General features: G+C 44.3%; 1 protein-coding gene across 1 annotated transcript in view; it reads right to left on the bottom strand.

Moving 5' to 3' along the window:
* Nucleotides 1-21,124, bottom strand: part of TDRD5 (tudor domain containing 5) — a 336,334-nt gene that overhangs the window by 165,932 nt on the left and 149,278 nt on the right. The window contains exon 9 of the mRNA XM_040359954.1: nucleotides 9,814-10,025. Within this exon, the coding sequence (XP_040215888.1) occupies nucleotides 9,814-10,025 (212 nt within the window). The remainder of the gene's footprint in view (nucleotides 1-9,813; nucleotides 10,026-21,124) is intronic.

Genomic DNA, 21,124 nt, shown 5'->3' with positions numbered 1-21,124 from the left:
GGCATAGCAATGGCCCCCCGACCCATGAAGTACTCAACATATTTGTCGCGTACCTAACGAGCAGATTGGGTGGCCAAGCCAGCGCGACCAGTGTCCAGCCCAGGAAGGGTATCTGAGGGTAGTCCTGCCTCAGCACCGATGTTGGGTAGGTACGCCTGGGAGTGCCTGCGTAAATAATTGTGCAAAATGCAGCAGGCAAAAACAACGGTGTTCAATTTATATTCCGCCAGGTGTATCGCTATCAGGAACAGGCGGAACCGGTTGGCGAGTATCCCAAAGGCATACTCTACTACCCTCCGGGCTCTGGCCAGCCGAAAATTGAACACCCTCCTCTCTGAGGTGAGGGTCCTCTCTGGGGAAAAGGCCGCATGACGGAAGTCCTTCCACATTGTCTTCATCCGGTGGCAGTTCCAGACCACCAGTTTGTAGACGCCTGTAGAATTCAGTCCGCGCGAACACTCCCCCATCAGACAGCCGGCCGTTCTTCCCCACGTCCACATACAAAAATTCGTAGTGTGCCGACACCACCGCCATCAACACGATACTATGAAAACCTTTATAGTTAAAATAGTAGGACCCCGAACGGGGTGGCGGCACTATGCGGACGTGTTTCCCATCTATTGCTCCACCGCAGTTCGGAAAATCACACCGCTGGGCAAATTGGGAAGCCACAGTCTGCCATTCCTGTGGCGTGGAGGGAAGCTGTGGGGACAAACAAATAAAGAAAATTAGTACTTTGGCACATAAACATAATCATACAAGCATCCTTGTGCAACATCACAGTATTCAAATTACGGCAAAAAATTGTGCAGGGAGAATTTCGGCCCACAAATATATAGGCCCACTTAATTAACCCTTTCATGCCTATGCCTATGTATGACATTTGGTGTTTACAAGTTAAAATCCATATTTTTGGCTAGAAAATTACTTAGAACCCCCAAACATTATATATATATTTTTAGCAGAGAATCTAGAGAATAAAATGGCGATTGTTGCAATATTTTATGTCATACGGTATTTGTGCGGCGGTGTTTTAAACACAACTTTTTGGGAAAAATTTACTTTCATGAATTTTAAAAAAATGAAAAAGTAAAATTAGCCCAATTTTTTTGCATAATGTGAAAGATGATGTTATGCCGAGTAAATAGATACCAAGCATGACACGCTTTATAATTGCACGCACTCGTGGAATGGCGACAAACTACGGTAACTAAAAATCTCCATAGGCGACGCTTTAAACTTTTTTTACGGTTACCAGGTTAGAGTTACAGAGTAGGCCTAGTGCTATAATTATTGCTCTCGCTCTTACGATCGCGGCGATACCTCACATGTGTTATTTGAACACCGTTTTCATATGCGGGCGCGACTTCCGTATGCGCTTTCTTTGCTGCGCAAGCTCGCGGGGAGGGGGGCGCTTTAAAAAATTTTTTTTTTGTTTTCTTATTTATTTATTTATTTTTTCTAATATTACATTTTTTTTTTTTTTTTTTTTACATTTTGATCACTTTTATTGCTGTCACAAGGAATGTAAACATCCCTTGTGACAGCAATAGGTCGTGACAGGTACTCTTTATGGAGGGATCGGGGGTCTAAAAGACCCCCGAGCCCTCCTTTGCACTTCAAAGTATTCAGATCGCCGAAAACGGCGATTCTGAATACTGTGTACTTTTTTAAATCCGGCGCCATTGGCAGCCGAGAAACCCGGAAGTGACGTCATGACGCCGCTTCCGTGGTTTCAATGCGCACACTGAATCAAAGCCGTTTACGGCTTTGTTTCAGAGCGCGCCGAGACGCTGGAGGCGCCGGATCGTGGATCGGGTCTCCCGGTGGGACGGGAGGCCCGGTCAGAGCGGCGAGAGGCGGCGGGAGGGGGGGGATGTCCCCTCCCGCTCCTCCGGCATAACAACCGAGCGGCTTTTAGCCGCATCGGTTGTTATGTTTGGAAAGCCGATCGCCGGCTCTAAACAACGGTACCGGGATGATGCCTGCGGCTGCAGGCATCATCCCGGTACAACCCCTGAAAGCCGAGGACGCATATATGCGTACGCTCGGCGTGAAAGGGTTAATAGACTCCACACTCCTCTGATGGGGAAATAAACAGTTTTAGGGGGGGGGGGGGGGGACTACAATGGAGTAGCCCAAAAAATGTCAATATAAAAATAGGCTAGGTGTGTTTGTCCCTAGGATAGCATGCTGGACAGGTTAATAGTGGGTAAGGTAAAAATATGCAGGTAGGCCAAAAAAAAAAACAGGGAAAGCTTATATCAACATGCATAGGGAGAAAAGTATATTCATTTTTTTTTTTTTTTTTCCAGAATAACAATGATTGTAATATGCTGTGTGTTGAACTTCAACACACAGCATATTACAATCATGGTTATTCTGGAAAAAAATATAAAATTAATATACTTTTGCACACATTATTAAAGACAGATTGTGAGGTTAAAATGAGGAAACTTACCTTAAGATACTCCTCCTGCAGAGCTTGTATGATGGCAGAACACGTCTCCTGTATGATGACCCCAAGCGCCTGGGGAGAGATGCCTGTCGAGAACTTGAGGTCCTGCAGGCTCCTCCCAGTTGCCGCAACGTGGCAATAAGCCTCTGCTCGGCCGTGATGGCTTGGCGCATCACAGTGTCCTGCCTCGTGATATAGGGGGACAGAAGATCCAGCAGACGGTAGAAAACGGGGTCCGTCATACGGAGAAAGTTCCTATAGTCATTAGGATTATTCTCCTGGATTTCCCTAAGCAGAGGCATATGAGAGAACTGGTCACGCTGGCGCAACCAATTCTTGGCCCAGGAACTCCTCCTCCCCCTGTTCCTGGCCAAACTACTGGATCGATGAGCAAATCCAGAAGCAAGCCCATATCCAGCACCAATTCGCAAAAATCGACGCTGCTGCTCCATCATGGCTTCAAACCAGCCGGCTGTTCAGTCAAGAACGCACTCCAACAGAAAGCACCCACAAATCCAGCACTACCTGCAAAGAACGCGCAACAAACGGATACGAGCGGACAGGACGCAACTGTAAAACAGAAACGACCTGAAAGCCTGTACCTGATTGCCAACTACGATCCCGCAAGCACACGCACTGAACCCGAGAATACGACCTGTAAAGCGCGGAGACCGAAAAGCGCGAATCGGCTCTAACCAAACCTTCGCTAACACGAGGGAACACGTAACTAGCAAAAGCAGAACAGAGGGCGGCGCCGTTGACTTTGGTCTTTCCCTTTATAGTGACGTCATACGTGGTTTACGTGCCCGCGTTCTGGTCCGACGGGATTTTCGTCCGCTGGTGTGTACAAGCCAGCGGACCAACAAACAATTCAGCCTTGTCCGCCGGAAACTGTCCGTCGGACAGGTTTCAGCGGACAGATCCGGTCGTCTGTACAAGGCCTCAGACATTTCATTTTGGTGTAGATTGATAGATATAATCTGTGCATGTTTAGAAAAACTGTTTTCAAAGATATACATTTATACAGGAATATAAAAGCATGTTATGTAGGAATCAAAAATATACAAATTGTATTGTATTTAATTGTAATTTTATATAATATAAAGTTACCAGAATGTTCAATATATAGTCGCCCCAGCATAATATAAATATTAACGTAAAGAGATAATCTCACAATAAAAGGTGAGACACCTGGTGGTTGAAAGTGATATTACTTGAGGATCTCAAAGTCCAGAGAACAGTTAATCATTAAAGGGTCACTAAAGGAAAACAAATTTTTTGCTGAAATTACTGTTTACAGGGTATAGAGACATAAAAGTTAACCAATTCCTTTTAAAAATTATTACAAATAGATACAAATCAATCACATAATGTGCCTGCAGGTTAGTTTCACTTTTAAACTGGTTTCATGTTCATGTGAACTAGAAAGAAACACAGAACAAAAACAAACAAATCCAGGGCAGTGTTTTGTTTTTAAAATGAATCTGATTGGCTCTGTTAAGTTTTCGACACACAGTAATGACAGCTTAGACCGTGAAAAGCTCCCAGTACTGTGGTTATAAGGAAACAGGCAACCAGGAAGTGTGGAGATCACAGCAGAATTACAGCAACTTCAAAGCAAAAATGAACAATAAGGACATGAAACCAGTACTGCAGTAAGGTAAAGGAAGCTATTTAGCTAAAAAAAAAAATCCTTTAGTGATCCTTTAAAGCAGGGGTGTCAAACTGGCGGCCCTCCAGCTGTTGCAAAACTACAAGTCCCATGAGGCATTGCAAGGCTAATAGTTATAAGCATGACTCTCACAGGCAGAGGCATGATGGGACTTGTAGTTTCGGAACAGCTGGAGGGCCGCCAGTTTGACACCTCTGCTTTAAAGGGTCACTAAAGGAATTTTTTTTTGTTTGTTTAATAGCTTCCTTTACCTTACTGCAGTCCTGGTTTCATGTCCTCATTGTTCGTTTTTGCTTTGATGTTGCTGTAAATCCTCTCTGTTCTGGACACTTCCTGGTTGCCTGTTTCCTGATAACCACAGTACTGGGAGATTTCTCACGGTGGTCACTAATCAAGGAGGTGTGATTACTGTGTGTAAAACGAAACTGGATTGGTGCTGAGGAGTTTTAGACAAAGTATCACTGCTCTCTATTGGCTGACTGCCCTCTAGTGGCTCTCTGTACATCAGAGAACCAGCAAACAACAGCAAAAACGAAACTACACTGCAGGCACATTATATGATTGTTTTTTATCTATGTTTAATCATTTTTAAAAGGAATCAGTTAACTATTATGTCTCTATACCCTGTAAACAGTAATTTCAGCTAAAAAAATTTTTTTCCTTTAGTGACCCTTTAAGTTGTCAACCAATAGAAACCAGACACTTTTTGTCAGTCATTCCCATATCTGCAAGCATAGGAGTTAAGGACGCATACCGGTTGGGCAGAACTTAGTATAAACTTTATAGTCTTATTGTTCGGAGGGGTACTTAAGTTAAGGAAAATGAGATGAAAGAGTATCAAAGCTGAAGAAGGGAGAGACTCAAGAGGGATGACTCAGGACTGACTCCCACGGGGAGAGGGCACACTGGCACACTGCATGAAGATATATTTTTACACCCATGAAAATTCATAGAAAGCCACGGCAGCCATTTTTAACTCTGGTCACTTGCAAGTAGGAAATGGACATTTTGGAATGGGCAATTATGTCATTTTTGATTTTATCTTGAATCTATTGTTCTCTAAAATATTGAAGTATTAAATATTTTGCAATTATGATTTATTCTTAATCAATAACTGATAGATTTTTCTCTAAAGAGTACATTTTTTCATTGTATTTTTCTTTTTGCTTATTTCCAATTTTAGTGACAAAACAAACGTCCAATTTATTTCACATCGTTAACCACTTACTTACCTGCAGTATAGCAACGGTTGGACGTGTGAAATAGACGTTCTGTTTCATTGTCATTTACACAAGGTTATTGAACCACATTGAGAATATATCATGGCACAAATGTCAAATGTACTGCATGCCCATTTTGGGGGTATTTTTATTGATTTTCAAGTCGTTCATGTAACGCAATTGATATTTTAATTTCATGTAAATATTCATATTTTTGTCAACCAATAAATGTAGCTATTTTGTATGATTATACGTCTCCGTGAATACGTTTCAGATTATAGACTGTCATATAGATTGACTTGTATTCAAAAATATCTTCGTTAAAAATAATTCAAAATAAATACTGTGCGGGTAAAACTGACCTTAAAAAAGCACAACAACCTGGAGAAGTGTCTGAACAAGCAGTTTGGGAAGCCCATAAAACAGTTATTAGAGGAGAATTGATAGCACACGGGTCTCGGATTAAAAAAAGAAAAACAAAAAGAGATGATAGATCTACTGGAAGAAATTGGTGAACTGGAGACTAAACATAAAAGATATTTGGATCCAGTAGATGCAATCTTTCACAGTGCTTGGATCGTAAAGTTAAAAATAAGTATAGATACTATGAACATCGGTTCTATGAACAAGGGAATAAATGTGGTCGGTTACTAGCCAGACAACTTAAAAAACAGCAGGACTCTAGGCACGTTCATAATTTACTAGTTCAAAATAAAAAGAGATAGTTGAAACTCAAGCAATAGCGGAAGAGTTTCAACGATTTTATGAGGCTATCAAAGACTCAGCGTTGCCCTCGCTGCCGTCCATGGTGATCAAAGAAATAGAACGACCAATCACTATTGACAAACTAAATAGAGCAATATCGACCTTGTCAATAGGTAAAAGTCCAGGGCCGGATGGCTTTACAAATATATATTACAGGAAAATTTCTAGACTAGGGCCCCCATTATGTAGTTATTTCAACTCAATTAATGCTTCCAATCCTTTGCCTCCAGAAGCCTTATTGGCACACATCACAGGACTCCCTAAATCAGGAAAGGACCCCCAACACTATGCTAATTACAGACCTATCTCCCTACTCAATTCCGACATGAAGCTCCTGGCTAACATTTTGGCCCTTCGATTACAGGACCATATAGTGAAGCTAGTTCACCCAGACCAGACGGCTTTATGAAGGGCCGTGAGGCTAGAGATAATACCATCCATGCCCTCCATATTCTTCTTTGGATGCAACACGGCCCTGATAAAGCCCCAAGACTGGTACTTTCCATGGATGCCGAAAAGGCATTCGACAGGGTGAATTGGGTTTTAATGACTGAGGTACTGAGGGGGGTAGGGATGGGTGATCATATGATGGGTTGGGTCTCTGCATTGTATGTGACCCTAAGAGTTAGAGTGAAACTGAACGGTACTGTTGGACTATTTTCAAATACGTAATGGTACGAGACAAGGGTGTCCTTTGTCCCTGCTGTTTGCTATAGATATTGGAATCCTTTCTTTGTAAAGTAAGGAGAAATATGAAATTACTTGGGACACACATCGGACCTGTTGAACATAAAGGGGCAGATCCACAAAGCACTTACGCCGACGTATCTCGAGATGCGTGGCGTAAGTGTATATATACGCCAGTGTAACTATGCGCCGTATCCACAAAACGAAATACGCCTGAAAATCGGCTTTTTCTGACCGACGTAACTTTTCTGCGCCGGCGCATATATACGCTGGACGCACCATTGATTTGCTATTCAAATATGCAAATGAGGTAGATAAGGCGATCTACGAACGTACGCGCGCCACGCCTAAGTTATACGTCCGGCCTAAAGTTACCCCTTTATAAAAGCAGGGGTAACTTTGCACCAAACATGTGCAGGTCAGCTGGAGAGCAGCTTCAGCAGCACCGTTAGGGACGAGCTGAGCATCCACACTTGCAGGACAACAATCTGTATGCCAACATGCCAGGGGCATCCATCGTCATAGCTATACTACTGGCTTCACAGGCGCGTAGGAGGAGGGCACGGGAGCGGATATACCGACCGCGCCTAAACGTCTTTGGCATGGGGGCTTCGGAGGTGTATCGCATCTTCAGATTCAGCCCTGCTGCCATCCTGAAATTAACCACAACCCTGAAAGATGACATCACCAGCCAGACACACCGCTCACATGCAGTGGAGCCACTGGTCAAGATACTGGCAAAACTCCATTTCCTTGCCAGTGGCTTGTTCCAGCGTACAAGTGAAGTATTGGCTGGGATGGCACAATCCTCCATTAGCAGATGTGTGCACCAGGTTGTCCCCGCAATCCTCAGACACATGGCCCACCACATTGTCAGACCCACCCAGGAGCATCTGCGGGTGAAGGCAATCCGTGATTTCTACAGAATTGCAGGATTCCCACGCACCATGGGGGCCATTGATTGCACACATGTGGCACTACCCCCCCCCCCCCCCCGTGACACAGAGCACATATACCGCAATCGGAAGCACTGGCATTCCATCAACGTACAGGTGATAGTCGATGCCCAATGCCTCATATGGTACGTCTGTGCCAAACACCCAGGGTCCAGCCACGACAGCTACATATTCCGTCAAAGCACCATCCCAACAGAATTTGAACAGAATGTTTATGGGGACAGCTGGCTGGTTGGTGAGTGACATGGGAGTCAGGCATGACTGTCCGACCCACGTTGCAGACATCACGAGGGGCACATGCATGACTAACATCCTCCTGTCTTTTCCCTTCTAGGTGACGCGGCATATGCACTTGGACCCCATCTCATGACTCCATTCCGGGATCCAGAAACCCCAGGAGAGAGAAGATACAATGATGCACACACACGTACCCGTGCAGTGGTGGAACGCACATTTGGCCTCCTGAAGTCCCATTTCCGATGCCTGGATAAGTCCGGGGGGACCCTGTTGTATTCCCCAAACTTTGTGTGCCAGATCATCGGTGCATGTTGCATAACTTCGCCGTGAGAAAGGGCCTGGAGATTGACCTACGTGATGACCTGACCCCCGAACCAGACATTCCCCGCCTAAATGAGGCTACCCCGTCTGCGAAGGAAAGAGCAGTCAGGAGATGCCTCACAGTAGGCATCTTTGCACGTTAAACACACACATTCATCATGGCACAAGGAGAATGCATGCATGCACACCACTGTGGTCCCTAGCACACACACCCCCCATCCTCGTCACATTGGATTAGCCCAAGTCCACAATGCAGGACTTGGGAGCAGCAACGCCCCGTCAAGGCTCCAATTATGTTGCTGTTCATTCATACCACATTCACACGGACCTGGGGACCACTTCTCCCTGGTCCTGGGGATGACTTCTCCCCGACGACCGAGGGTGACACCCCTTTTCCGGCAAGAATGTCACCCCCACATTCAAACCTTACCCTTTCCTGCAACCAAACGCTTTTTTATATTATAGATAGATAGATAGATAGATAGATAGATCTATCTATCTATCTAAACATATGCCATCATTTAGCCAGGAAAACTGAAAATTTCCCATCTAATACTTACTGTAATTTTTCTTTCTGGATAACAACTCCATGGGTGCCTTCCAGTGTCATGAGAAAACCAGTTGCAGAGCCGGGCTGGATCAGCCTCAAAATTTAAGGGACAGGCTCATATAGGGTAGAAGCGAGGGTGTAGTGTACCCAAACATATGTCGTTGTGGACTATCAAGAAGGGAAGATTACGGTAAGTATTTGATAGGAAATTTTCAATTTTTCAGTTCTGTGAGCATCTGTGGCTGTTTTTGACAGGTACCGTTCCCCACTTCCAGGAGACATGGTTGCGGCCCGGTCTCTCGGAAGTTTGGCCCCCTCCTCTTTCCTTCACTGGACCAATTAGAAAGTACAGTGCGCATGCGCAGTAGGGAACCGGCTGTGAAGCCCAAAAGCTTCAATGCCAAGTTTCCAGGAATGGCAGCGGCTGCACCTGACAGCTGATCTGAAGATCGGTTGGGGTGCTGACATTATGGCTCCCTGGACAAGCAAGTGTCCATATATTAAAAGTCAGAAGCTGCAGTATTTGTAGATGCCGACTTAAGTTTTCATGGGGGGCTGGATCTCCTCTTTAATTTGATACTAAATACTGCCCTCGCCAACTTTCAACTAGACAATACCAGAGCCTAATAGATTAAACACTGAGCCTCAGCTACTGAACTTCTGAATAGAGGGATCAGGGCTTAAATCTGGCAGCGGTGGGGCTAAGCATCAACTTAGGCAGGAGTCTGTTTTTTATATAATGCATGTCCCCAGAATCCAGGAAAAATGACTGATTAACACTTACTGTAGGGCACACCTAGGTGTCTGCAGTTCAAAATTAATGTTATATCAAACATTTAGCATGACATTAATTAAATGAAAATATGTTTGTGCCCAAAATATTTTAACTTATCTGGCAACTGGAGTTTAAAATTATAGATCAAGTGAATTCCAAAGTAATTTCACACCTCATCTCTATCATCAGGTCCTCCAGCTTCTCAGATGTGTCTTTGCTGTAGCAACGAATATAGAACTCACTGGCAGAAGTCATATTCTCTACAAAGACCCCAATAATAAAGCCACGTTTCATGTATGGCAAACAGTGAAGCTTCTGATTTCTCACAGCATCAGGTGGGATTTCTTGTTCCTTGTCAGAAAGCTTAAACTCCTGGTGTATCCACTGAAAGAGAATACAAACAAATCAAAAAATATGCACAATTTCTAGATATAAAAAAAAAAAAGTTTTTTTTTTTACAGTAAAATCTGTATCTTGGAGTTCATTCAGGGACACAGGAATTTAGACACTGTTGGGGTATACTTTCGCCTGCAGGATGATTTGGACACTGGCAAACAAATTGTAGGCTAGCATAGTAAGAGAAAGATCCAAGATTTAAAAAAGGTACAAGGAGTGTCCATAAAACTCTGAAAAATAGATTTTATGGCAAGTACAAAAATCCTAATTTTCACACTGGGACACTGGGGTTAAAGCGGCAGTAAACCTCTGAAATGAAAAAGTGAACAAAGCATATTCTTCTATAGTGTGTACTTGCCTTGATTCCCTACTGTGACTTCTGCCCGCTCTGTCATTCCACTTCTCTCTGAATGAGTTACCTTTGACACTCCATGGGGACACTAGAGGTTCCAGGAAGATGGCTTACACCACCCCGCCAGCAAACAGCAAGTGTTTGATAGCCTCAGCTGTGCATGTTTAGTTATGAGACTGTGTAGAGGGAGAGGTGGGTGTTCGTTCCTCAGGTTTCAGATTACCTCTAATCCCTACCCCCTGCCGTCAACCGCTGCAAAATACTGTGTAGCAAGTGAGCTTTTGGAGGTTGTAGAGGAAAAAAGGTTGCAGAAAAACAGGTACAACTTATGTAGGACGATTTGCATCAATTCTGTATCACCTGAGTAGTCACTTCAGTGGGTGTATGTAAAGGTTTACAACCACTTTAAGAGACTGTTGTGATGTCAAAATGTAAATCAACCAAGGTGCAACATGGAACTAACAGGCCCACGCAAAAAAAAAAAAGAAATAGAACTTGCAACCCCCTGCATCTTAAAGTGTCGCCTGAAGAACTTTACACTCACAGCTGGCATCAGATGAGGTCTGAACATCAAGAAACACAATGCAGCGCCTTCTAAGCGTAGCAGGTAAGTTTAATGTTGGCAAAATCGTTAAAACATATAAAAAGCCTACTCACAATACAGATGTAGGTGAAGGCATAACAAAGTAAGGAGTATCATCCGCGGGGTTCCCGGAGACGACGAGGTACCCTCGTGCAGGCATATGGAGCTGTCCTTGCTTGTGCAGCGGCGGCGGCAGGAACCAGAGCGCCCTCGGAACTAACGAGAAGGGGTCAGATCTCCACTGTGTGCTGCGTTGGAAGTCACTTCTGGGCGCGGGAGGTGCGCGCGTTCGAGACTTTCAAGTCTCTTCATCAGGCTCCTGATGATTCGCGGATGATACTCCTTACTTTGTTATGCCTTCACCTACATCTGTATTGTGAGTAGGCTTTTTATATGTTTTAACGATTTTGCCAACATTAAACTTACCTGCTACGCTTAGAAGGCGCTGCATTGTGTTTCTTGTCCTTCTACAGATTGCTTCATCTGCTAGCTGGCTGCCACCTAAGCAAGGCATTATTCATACAGTGCTGTGGACATTATTGAATTGGACTATTGTATTTCCATAGAGCACTTTATTATTTTATTGCTTGATACAAATTATTTCATTCCCCTTTTTGTTTCCCCCTCCATTCCCTTTCTATTTACCATATGCCATGTATTGTTCATATAGATACTTATAGGGAGTGCGCTCAATCATTGTGTTTTTTTGAGGTCTGAACATCAACCTGGTAATACATGGAGAATGTACAAACAGAAGACTAGGTAAAAGACTTACAAATCTGCACAAAATGGAGCCCAATGCCAAAAAACACTCACCAATCAAGCAGTGTACTCCTTGTCAGGACAGGGTGGAGGGAGAAGATGAATGTGGTCTTTGGAGGTGACAAGGACTTTGTTTTCAGGTAAGTTTCACATAATGTGATGGCATGCAATGCATACTAGCATATTATTCCTGTAATTTTGCACATAAAAATGAAAAATCGCGGTTTACTTTCTCTTTAATCACTTACTGACCAGCCGCTGCAGTATTGCGGTAGGTTGGCTCTATTGCACAAAACGCCATACCAGTATGGCACTTTGTGCAATAGATACAGTGGGCACGCAGCCGCAATATCCGCTGGCCCTGTCGCTCGCTCCACAGAGAGGCAGAACGGGGATCTGCCTGTGTAAACAAAGCAGATGCCCGTTTTGTCAGGGAGTACAGTATGATCGTCTGTTCCTAGTGATTAGGAACAGCGATCTCTCTGTACTCCGTCAGTCCACTCCCCCCCCCCCCCCCCAGTTAGAAAAACCTCCCTAGGACACATTCAACCACTTGATCGTTCCCTAGTGTTAACCCCTTCCCTGCCAGTATTATTTATACAGTAATCACTGCATTTTTATAGTACTGATCGCTGTATAAATGTCACTGGTTCCAGAAAAGTGGCAAAAGTGTCTGATCGTGGCAGTCGCAGTTGCGCTAAAAATCGCTGCCATTACTAGTAAAAAAATAAATAAAAATGCCATAAATGTATCCCCTATTTTGAAGACGCTATAACTAAAACCAATCAATATACACTTATTGCGATTTGTTTACCAAAAATATGTAGAAAACACATTGCCCTAAACTGATAACGAAATAACTAAAGCAAAAAGTAAAAAATTATTTTTTTTTCAAAATTGTCAGTTATTTTGTTTATAGCGCAAAAAATAAAGAGAGGTGATCAAATACCACCAAAAAAAAGCTCCAGTTGTGGGAAGGGGACATACATTTTGTGTGGGTATAACATTGCACGACTCCGCATTTGTCAGTTAAAGCGACACAGTGCTGTATCGCAAAAAATGGCCTGGTAATTAAGGAGATAAATCCTTCTGGGGCTGAAGTGGTTTGTCAGAACATTTGGGGTTAAAAATAATTATATATATATATATATATATATACATACATACATACATACACATATATAGGCCTTTATATTATAATTATACTGTATATGTTTCAAATGACATGAGGGCAGCCATTTTCCCTCTAAAGTTTAAATCTAAAGTTTATACAGTCAGATCCATAAATATTGGGACATCGACACAATTCTAATCTTTTTGGCTCTATATACCACCACAATGGATTTAAAATGAAACAAACAAAATTTGCTTTAACCGCAGACTTTCAGCTTTAATTTGAGTGTATTTACATCCAAATCAGGTGAACGGTGTACGAATTGCACCAGTTTGTATATGTGCCTCCCAATTTTTAAGGGACCAAAAGTAATGGGACAGATTAACAATCATAAATCAAACTCACTTTTTAATACTTGGTTGCAAATCCTTTGCAGTCAATTACAGCCTGAAGTCTGGAACGCGATGACATCACCAGACGCTGGGTTTCATCCCTGGTGATGCTCTCTCTGCCAGGCCTCTACTGCAACTATCTTCCCATTCCTGCTTGTTCTTGGGGCATTTTCCCTTCAGTTTTGTCTTCAGCAAGTGAAATGCATGCTCAAATCGGATTCAGGTCAGGTGATTGACTTGGCTATTGCATAACATTCCACTTCTTTCCCTTAAAAAACTCTTTAATTGCTTTCGCAGTCATTGTCCATCTGCACTGTGAAGGGCCGTCCAATGAGTTCTGAAGCATTTGGCTGAATATGAGCCGATAATATTGCCCGAAACACTTCAGAATTCATCCTGCTGCTTTTGTCAGATCAATAAATGCAAGAGAACCAGTTCCATTGGCAGCCATACATGCCCACACCATGACACTACCACCACCACAATGCTTCGCTGATGAGGTCATGAGCAGTTCCTTTCCTTCTCCATACACTTTTCTTCCCATCACTCTGGTACAAGTTAATCTTGGTCTCATCTGTCCATAGGATTTTGTTCCAGAACTGTGAAGGCTTTTTTAGATGTTGTTTGGTAAACTTTAATCTGGCCTTCCTGAGAGTGTTTTTGATTTGGCCAACTGTTGTGAAGGGTGTTTTCTTCACCAGGGAAAGAATTCTTTGGTCATCTACCACAGTTGTTTTCCGTGGTCTTCCGGGTCATTTGGTGTTACTGAGCTCACCGGTGCATTTTTTCCTTTTAAGGATGTTTTAAACAGTTGATTTGGCCACACCTAATGCTTTTGCTATTTCTCTGATGGGTTTGTTTTGTTTGTTCAGCCTAATGATGGCTTGCTTCACTGATAGTGACAGCTCTTTGGATCTCATATTGAGAGTTGACAGCAACAGATTCTAAATGCAAATAGCACGCTTGAAATTAACTCTGGACCTTTTATCTGCTCCTTGTAAATGGGAGAATGAGGGAATAACACACACCTGGCCATGGAACATCTGAGCAGCCAATTGTCCTATTACTTTCGGTCCCTTAAAAAGTGGGAGGCACATATACAAACGTTTGTAATTCCTACACCGGTCACCTGATTTCGATGTAAATACACTCAAATTAAAGCTGAAAGTCTGCAGTTAAAGCAGATCTTGTTAGTTTTATTTCAAATCCATTGTTGTGGTGTATAGAGCCAAAAAGACTAGATTTGTGTTGTCCCAATATTTATGGACCTGACTGTAGCTCATGAATATTTATGGACCTGACTGTAGCTCATGAATAGACCACGGTTTTATCTCTTGCAGAGAGACTGGGTTTATCTATGCCAGACTCCCTAGGTTGTAATTCAAAGATTTTGAACACTTAGGCCCAGATTCTCAAAGGACTTACGACTGCGTATCGCCATGTACGCCGTTGTAAGTCCGAATGAGAGCCGTCGTATCTATGCGGCTGATTCTTAGAATCAGTTACGCATAAATTCAGCTAAGATAGGAGCGGCATAAGTCTCTTACACAGTCGTATCTTAGTTGCATATTTACGCTGGCCGCTAGGTGGCGCTTTTGTAGATTTCCGCGTCGAATATGTAAATTAGCTAGATACGCCGATTCACGAAAGTATGTGCGCCCGGCGGAGCAAGATACGTTGCTTACATAAGACATACGCCGGCGTAAAGTTACCCCTCATAAAGCAGGGGTAAGTCATGTTAGGTATGGACGTCGGAAACATACTAACAGCGTCGTATTTTACGTAGTTTGCGCAAGTCGTCCGTGAATGGGGCTGGAAGTAAGTTACGTTCACTTCGAAAGCATTGACTATTTGCGGCGTAATTTTGAGCATGCGCACTGGGATACGTTCACGGACGGCGCATGCGTCGTTCGTTAAAAACGTCAATCACGTCGAATCACGATTCATTAGCATAAAACACTCCCACACTAGCCTACTTTGAATTACGCGGGCTTACGCCGGCAGTTACACTACGCCGCCATAACTTTGGGCGCAAGTTCTTTGAGAATACGGGACCTGCCTCACTAAGTTACGGCGGCGTAGTGTATCTGAGATACGCTACGCCGCACATAGTTACGCCGCCCTACGTGAATCTGGGCCTTAGTCTGTTCTATACCAGTATCCCAGGTTATAACTCAAAAGGTTTGGACACTTATAGGTAGATTCACAAAGAGTTAGGCCGGCTTATCAGTAGTTAGGCCGGCTTATCAGTAGATAAGCCGACCTAACTCTGAATCTACGCCGGCGTTTGTTTAAGCGTAGGCTCAAACAGAGATACGCTTAAACAAAGCTAAGATAGGCCGGCTTGCGCCGTTCTATCTTAGCTTCCATTGCGGCCGGCATAGATTATGTAAATTAACTTTTACGCCGATTCCCGAACGTACGCGAGCCCGCCGCAGTCGATTAATGTCGTTTCCGTAAGGCCTTAGGCGGCCTAAAGTTATTCCACCTATGAGGTGGAATAACATTGTTAAAGTATGGCCGCCGTTCCCGCCGCGAGGTTCGAATTTTTTATGTCAATTGCGTAAGTCGTCCGCGAATCGGGAGTTACGTCGTTTACGTCCGTGTCGAAATCAATAGGCCCGTACGGCGTACTTAGCCGCAATGCGCACTGGGAAATGTAGTCGCCCGGCGCATGCGCAGTGTCAAAAAAACGTGAGGTCAAGCCTCATTTCCATACAACACGCCCCCCTCCAAGTCATTTGAATTAGGCGCCCTTACGCCCGCTCGTTTGAGGCTACGCCGCCGTAGATTAGCAGGTAAGTGGTTTGAAAATCACTACTAGCCTAGTCAATTTACAGCGGTGTAGCCTAAACAGGCTAGGCCGTCCTAAAGTTACACCAATGTAGGTGAATCTACCTATTAGTAAAATAAACAAGATAAGAGAATAGTAAGGAGCTCTTGTTTCAAGGGAGCCTGCAAACATAAATTAGTATTCCCAGGATTAAGCCACAAAACAAAAGGGGCTTTTTCAAATAAGACCAAATGAAATGTCTTGTATTACTTAAAGTAGATGTATACACACTGGGCCAGATTCACAAAGAGATACGACGGTGTATCTACAGATACACCATCGTATCTCTGATTTTTACTGGTCCTATCTATGCACCTGATTCATAGAACCAGTTACGCATAGATAGGGCTGAGATCCGACAGTGTCACACTGTGTTACACTGTCGGATCTTTTTTTGGATTTAAAAATGGCGCCGGGGGCGTTCCCGCTGATTTACACTGAATAATATGTAAATCAGCGAGATACGTGAAATTCACGAACGTACGCGGACCCGACGCTGTGTTCTTACGTCGTTTCCGTAGCGCGGTACCCGTCGTATACTTACCCCTGCTAAAAGCAGGGGTAAGTATTGTTAAGTATGGCCGTCGCTCCCACGTCGAATTTGAAATTTCCTACGTCGTTTGCGTACGCCGATTCACGAACACGCGTGCCGCAAGTCCCGCTCACCTCGCAACCACTGACGTCCTATTGACGTCAGTGGGAGCAATGCACGCCGGGAAATTCCCCGGACGGCGCATGCGTATTTAAATCGGCGCGGGAGCGCGCCTGATTTAAATAGTACACTCCCCCAGCCGCGGAATTAGAATTCCGCCGGGGGAGTTAGGATCCGCCGTCGCAAGTTTGGAGGTAAGTGTGTTGTGAATTTGACACTTTCCTCACAAACTTGCGAGGGCGGATCTTAAAACACATAGGTTACATGGATCTAAAGATCCGCTAACCTTTGTGAATCTGGCCCACTCTCATCAATTATAAACTACTGCCATAGTGCTGAACTATAAGGATATATATGCCTCCTGCATGTATACTTAGCTGTCAAATATGTCCCATTTAGCAGTTAGAAGCCCTCAAAAACAGCAGATTCAGTGGGCGGGTCAGTTATCGGCGCTTGGTGGGCGGAGTCATGATTTCATTCCCCCACCGCTGTGTCTTCCTCCTCTGCTCGTCCCCCGCCGGCTTCCCTCCCCTCTCCAGCGGGCTTCGAGGGGAGGCAGGTGATCTGTCAGGATGGTGAGCGGAGAAAGGAGCTGGTATGTCAATTACCAGCCCTTTCTTTTCTGAACGACACACAGAGCGTTCGTTACCGATCGATGTGTGTCCTGTGATAACTGAGCACAGTAACCTGTGTGTTACTCTGCTTCAGTTTATGAATGGAGAAGAGCCGCTGTCTTCTCTCCATTCATTTTCAATGTAGAGAAAAGGACTGGGGAATCTGTCCTCTGTCCCTTTCTCTGTCTCAAATTGGAGATGTCAGGGGTCTCTGTTTAGACCCCCGACATGTCACCAAAGGGCTGATAAAAAAAAAGATAAAAAAATGAAATTGAAAAAAAACAACAACACAACAGCTGAAACCACAACCCCCCCCATACCGACGCGGTCCAGAGCCCCAAGACCACTGACACCGACCACTACCCTGACACTGATCACTACCTCACCGACCACTGCCCCACTGACACCGACCACTGCCCCACTGACATCGTCCACTGACACTACCCCCCACTGACATCGTCCACTGACACCGACCACTATCTCACCGACATTACCCAACTGACATCGTCCACTGACACTACCCCACTGACATCGTCCACTGACACCGACCACTACCCCGCTGACACCGACCACTACCCCACTAACATCGACCACTACCCCACTGACACCGACCACTACCCCACTGACACCGACCACTACCCCACTGACACCGACCACTACCCCACTGACACCGACCACTACCCCACTGACACCGACCACTACCCCACTGACACCGACCACTATCCCACCGACATCGTCCACTGACACTACCCCACTGACATAGTCTACTGACACTATCCCACTGACACCGACCACTACCCCACTGACATCGTCCACTGACACCGACCACTACCCCACTGACATCATCCACTGACACCGACCACTACCCCGACACAGAGCACTACCCCACTGACAATGTCCACTGACCACTACCCCACTGACACCGACCACTGCCCCACTGACACTGACCACAGCCACCGACCATTGCCCTACCGACACCAACCACTGCCCCATCCCCACACCCCCTTTCCCAAAAGCTCTGTGAAAAAATATATTTAAAAAATAAAACCCCACCCTCCCATCAATAGTACAAAAATCGCACCAGTGCGAACCAAGCCTTGGTGGGAGCAGTCAGGTGACATTTGTAGGCTGTATGCTTTGAGGCTGGGTTCACACTGGGGCGATTCGTGAACCCTGCGAATCCACTGCGGGTTCCCACATCGCACGGCACTTCACACTGCCAAATGCAAACTGCTGGGGAGTGTCATACAATTTCAGCTTGCATATTGCACTGCGAACTGACAGATCGGACATGAATCGCATTGCATAGGTGTGAACAACCATGCGATTCTGGTGCGGACCAAACAAAGGGTCCTGTGCGATTTTGGTCCGAATGTGTTGCGATAGCCATACCATCTGTATTTCTGAAATCGCACTGCACGGACGTCGCATGTGATTTGCGCTGCAGTGCTGTGCTAATCACATGCAATCTCGCACAGCGCACTAATGTGAACCAGCCCTAAGCTCATTCAGCCTCACTGGGTGCAATTATAAAAAGTGAAAAATCCACCCCTTCCCCACATAACACATCCTGGTGATGAAAAGGAATGTTGCAACTGTGATCAGGTGACCTCAGACACACACACGCACACACACACACACACACACACACACACACACACACACACACACTGCAATATAACAATAATAAGATCACTCAAGCTTCTACTCTGCCCAGCTTGGACTAAATACATGTCCCCCCTAATCACTTGTCTATGTATATTCTGCTGGCCGTTTACTGCAGCATACATTTCTTTGTCACCCTGATCTGTGGATCACACCCCATGATGAGAAACATCCAGTCAAAACACAGGAAAGGCAGCCAATCCTGGGAGAGCTGGAGGGGGATGTGAATTGTGAACTTATTACCAGGGCTGTGGAGTCGGAGTCGGAGTCGAGGAGTCGGAGTAAATTTTGGGTACCTGGAGTCGGAGTCGGCAAACAATGCACCGACTCCGACTAAATTTAGATTGGAATAAATAAAAAAAAAAGCAAGTTTAAATGTCCCAATTCACAAAAAGTTATAATTAATGACTTCTCTACTGTAAGAATAAAGACCAATGCATGCAGTGCCTCACGTAACCCGCAAAACGAACACATTAAGTGACCGTGAAGAAGCATGCTTTTCATGTGCTTCACTATATGGCACACAATGCACAATTAGAAGCGGCAATACTTATACTTTCCATAGTGTTGTGTTCTGCTTTTACAGGGAACGCAGCGTCCATGTGTAACCTAGCCTCTCACTGATAAGGGATTAAATAAATATGTTTTTTGCAGGACTAGAGAGTGAGACACTTGTATAAGTGAAGGGAATGGAGGGCCAATAGTTCAAGACTGAAGCTGTAAACCATTGGAAAAACTGCTGTCATTTAGCTAAGGCTATAAAAACTTGTAAACTCCGATTGTTAGCTTAAACTTTAAACATGACTATGGGATTCTTTCATGTCATTTCAATCATGTTTTAGAATAAAAAAACGTTGTTTTCATTGTGTTTGTCTTTTGCTTAAACTGTGCAATACAGTAGACTGTTGGCTTCCCAGCCAGTAGTACTGTGGTAGGTTGCGTTTCTTTCCCTCAAGGAATGTATAAAATACATTCGCATATTAATACAGAGTCGTCGGAGTCGGGGAGTCGGAAGTACATAAAACTGAGGAGTCGGGGTCGGAACATTTATCTACCGACTCCACAGCCCTGCTTATTACACAGGATGCGCATGTCTCAGGCTAGTGCACGAGAAAAGCACTCACAGCAAGTGGGCGGAACGGACACAGGTTTTTCTCGGTTTGTCCGTTTTATCTCACTGAACAATAAAAGAGAATTGCTCAAAGCTGGATTAACTCTGTGTGGCAAGACTGGGCACAGATGATAGGAAATCCTATACCATATATTGTGACATCAAAAAAATAAAATGTTTCGGGTTTACATCCACTTTAGTATTCAATGATATTTATTGAAAAGATTTAAAAGATGTATACAACAGTACAAAAGCGTTTCAACATCTCCAACAGCGTTAGTAAACGCAATCTGAGACCCATACATATACCATATAAATAATGCAGTAAGTTATAAAAATATAAATACACACAAACTCTGAAAAAAAAAACAGGATATCACCCTAGGGGTAGCCCTTTAGGGACAACATAACTAGCAGTACGTATCCCAGGGATCTCAAGTCCCGCAGGGCAAGAGTCTTTGGGCGTAAAATTGTATGCCCATCTTCCCGCTAATGCCGACATCTGAGCAAAAAGGGCCAGTGTTGGAGAGCTCTTATAAGAGAAATAAGGGAAAAAGGAAGAGAAGGAAAAGGAAAAGAGAAACATGAGAGCTACCGACCAGGACCCCAAAATCCAGCAAATAGGATCATAACTACATCGCCAGTGTCCTCAGGTCGTTGGTAAGGTACCCAAGCCATGGGTCCCAGACTTTATGAAATGACTTAATTTTGTTCTGTACCAGTGCCGTCAAGCGTTCATTTAGCATCAGCCAGGACATTTTCCTCCTAAACTGATCGAATGGCAGGGCTGTGGAGCGCCAATTTCTAACGATTGTAATTTTAGCCGATATAAAAATGAAATGTAAGCAGCCGCCTTTGGGCCTTAGAGGCCTTCGCAACCCTGTCACCCAGAAGAGTCTGTTTTGCAGATTTAACCAAATTCAACTGAGTCAAAGAGTATATAAAATTATAGATCCTGATCCAAACTTTAGGACAAGTCCACCAAATATGGTAGGTGGTTCCAGTCTGG

This window comes from Rana temporaria, chromosome 7, assembly GCF_905171775.1.
Source record: "Rana temporaria chromosome 7, aRanTem1.1, whole genome shotgun sequence".
NCBI lineage: Eukaryota > Metazoa > Chordata > Amphibia > Anura > Ranidae > Rana > Rana temporaria.
Note: the sequence above shows the minus strand (reverse complement) of the source record. Positions and strands in the feature narration are given on the sequence as shown.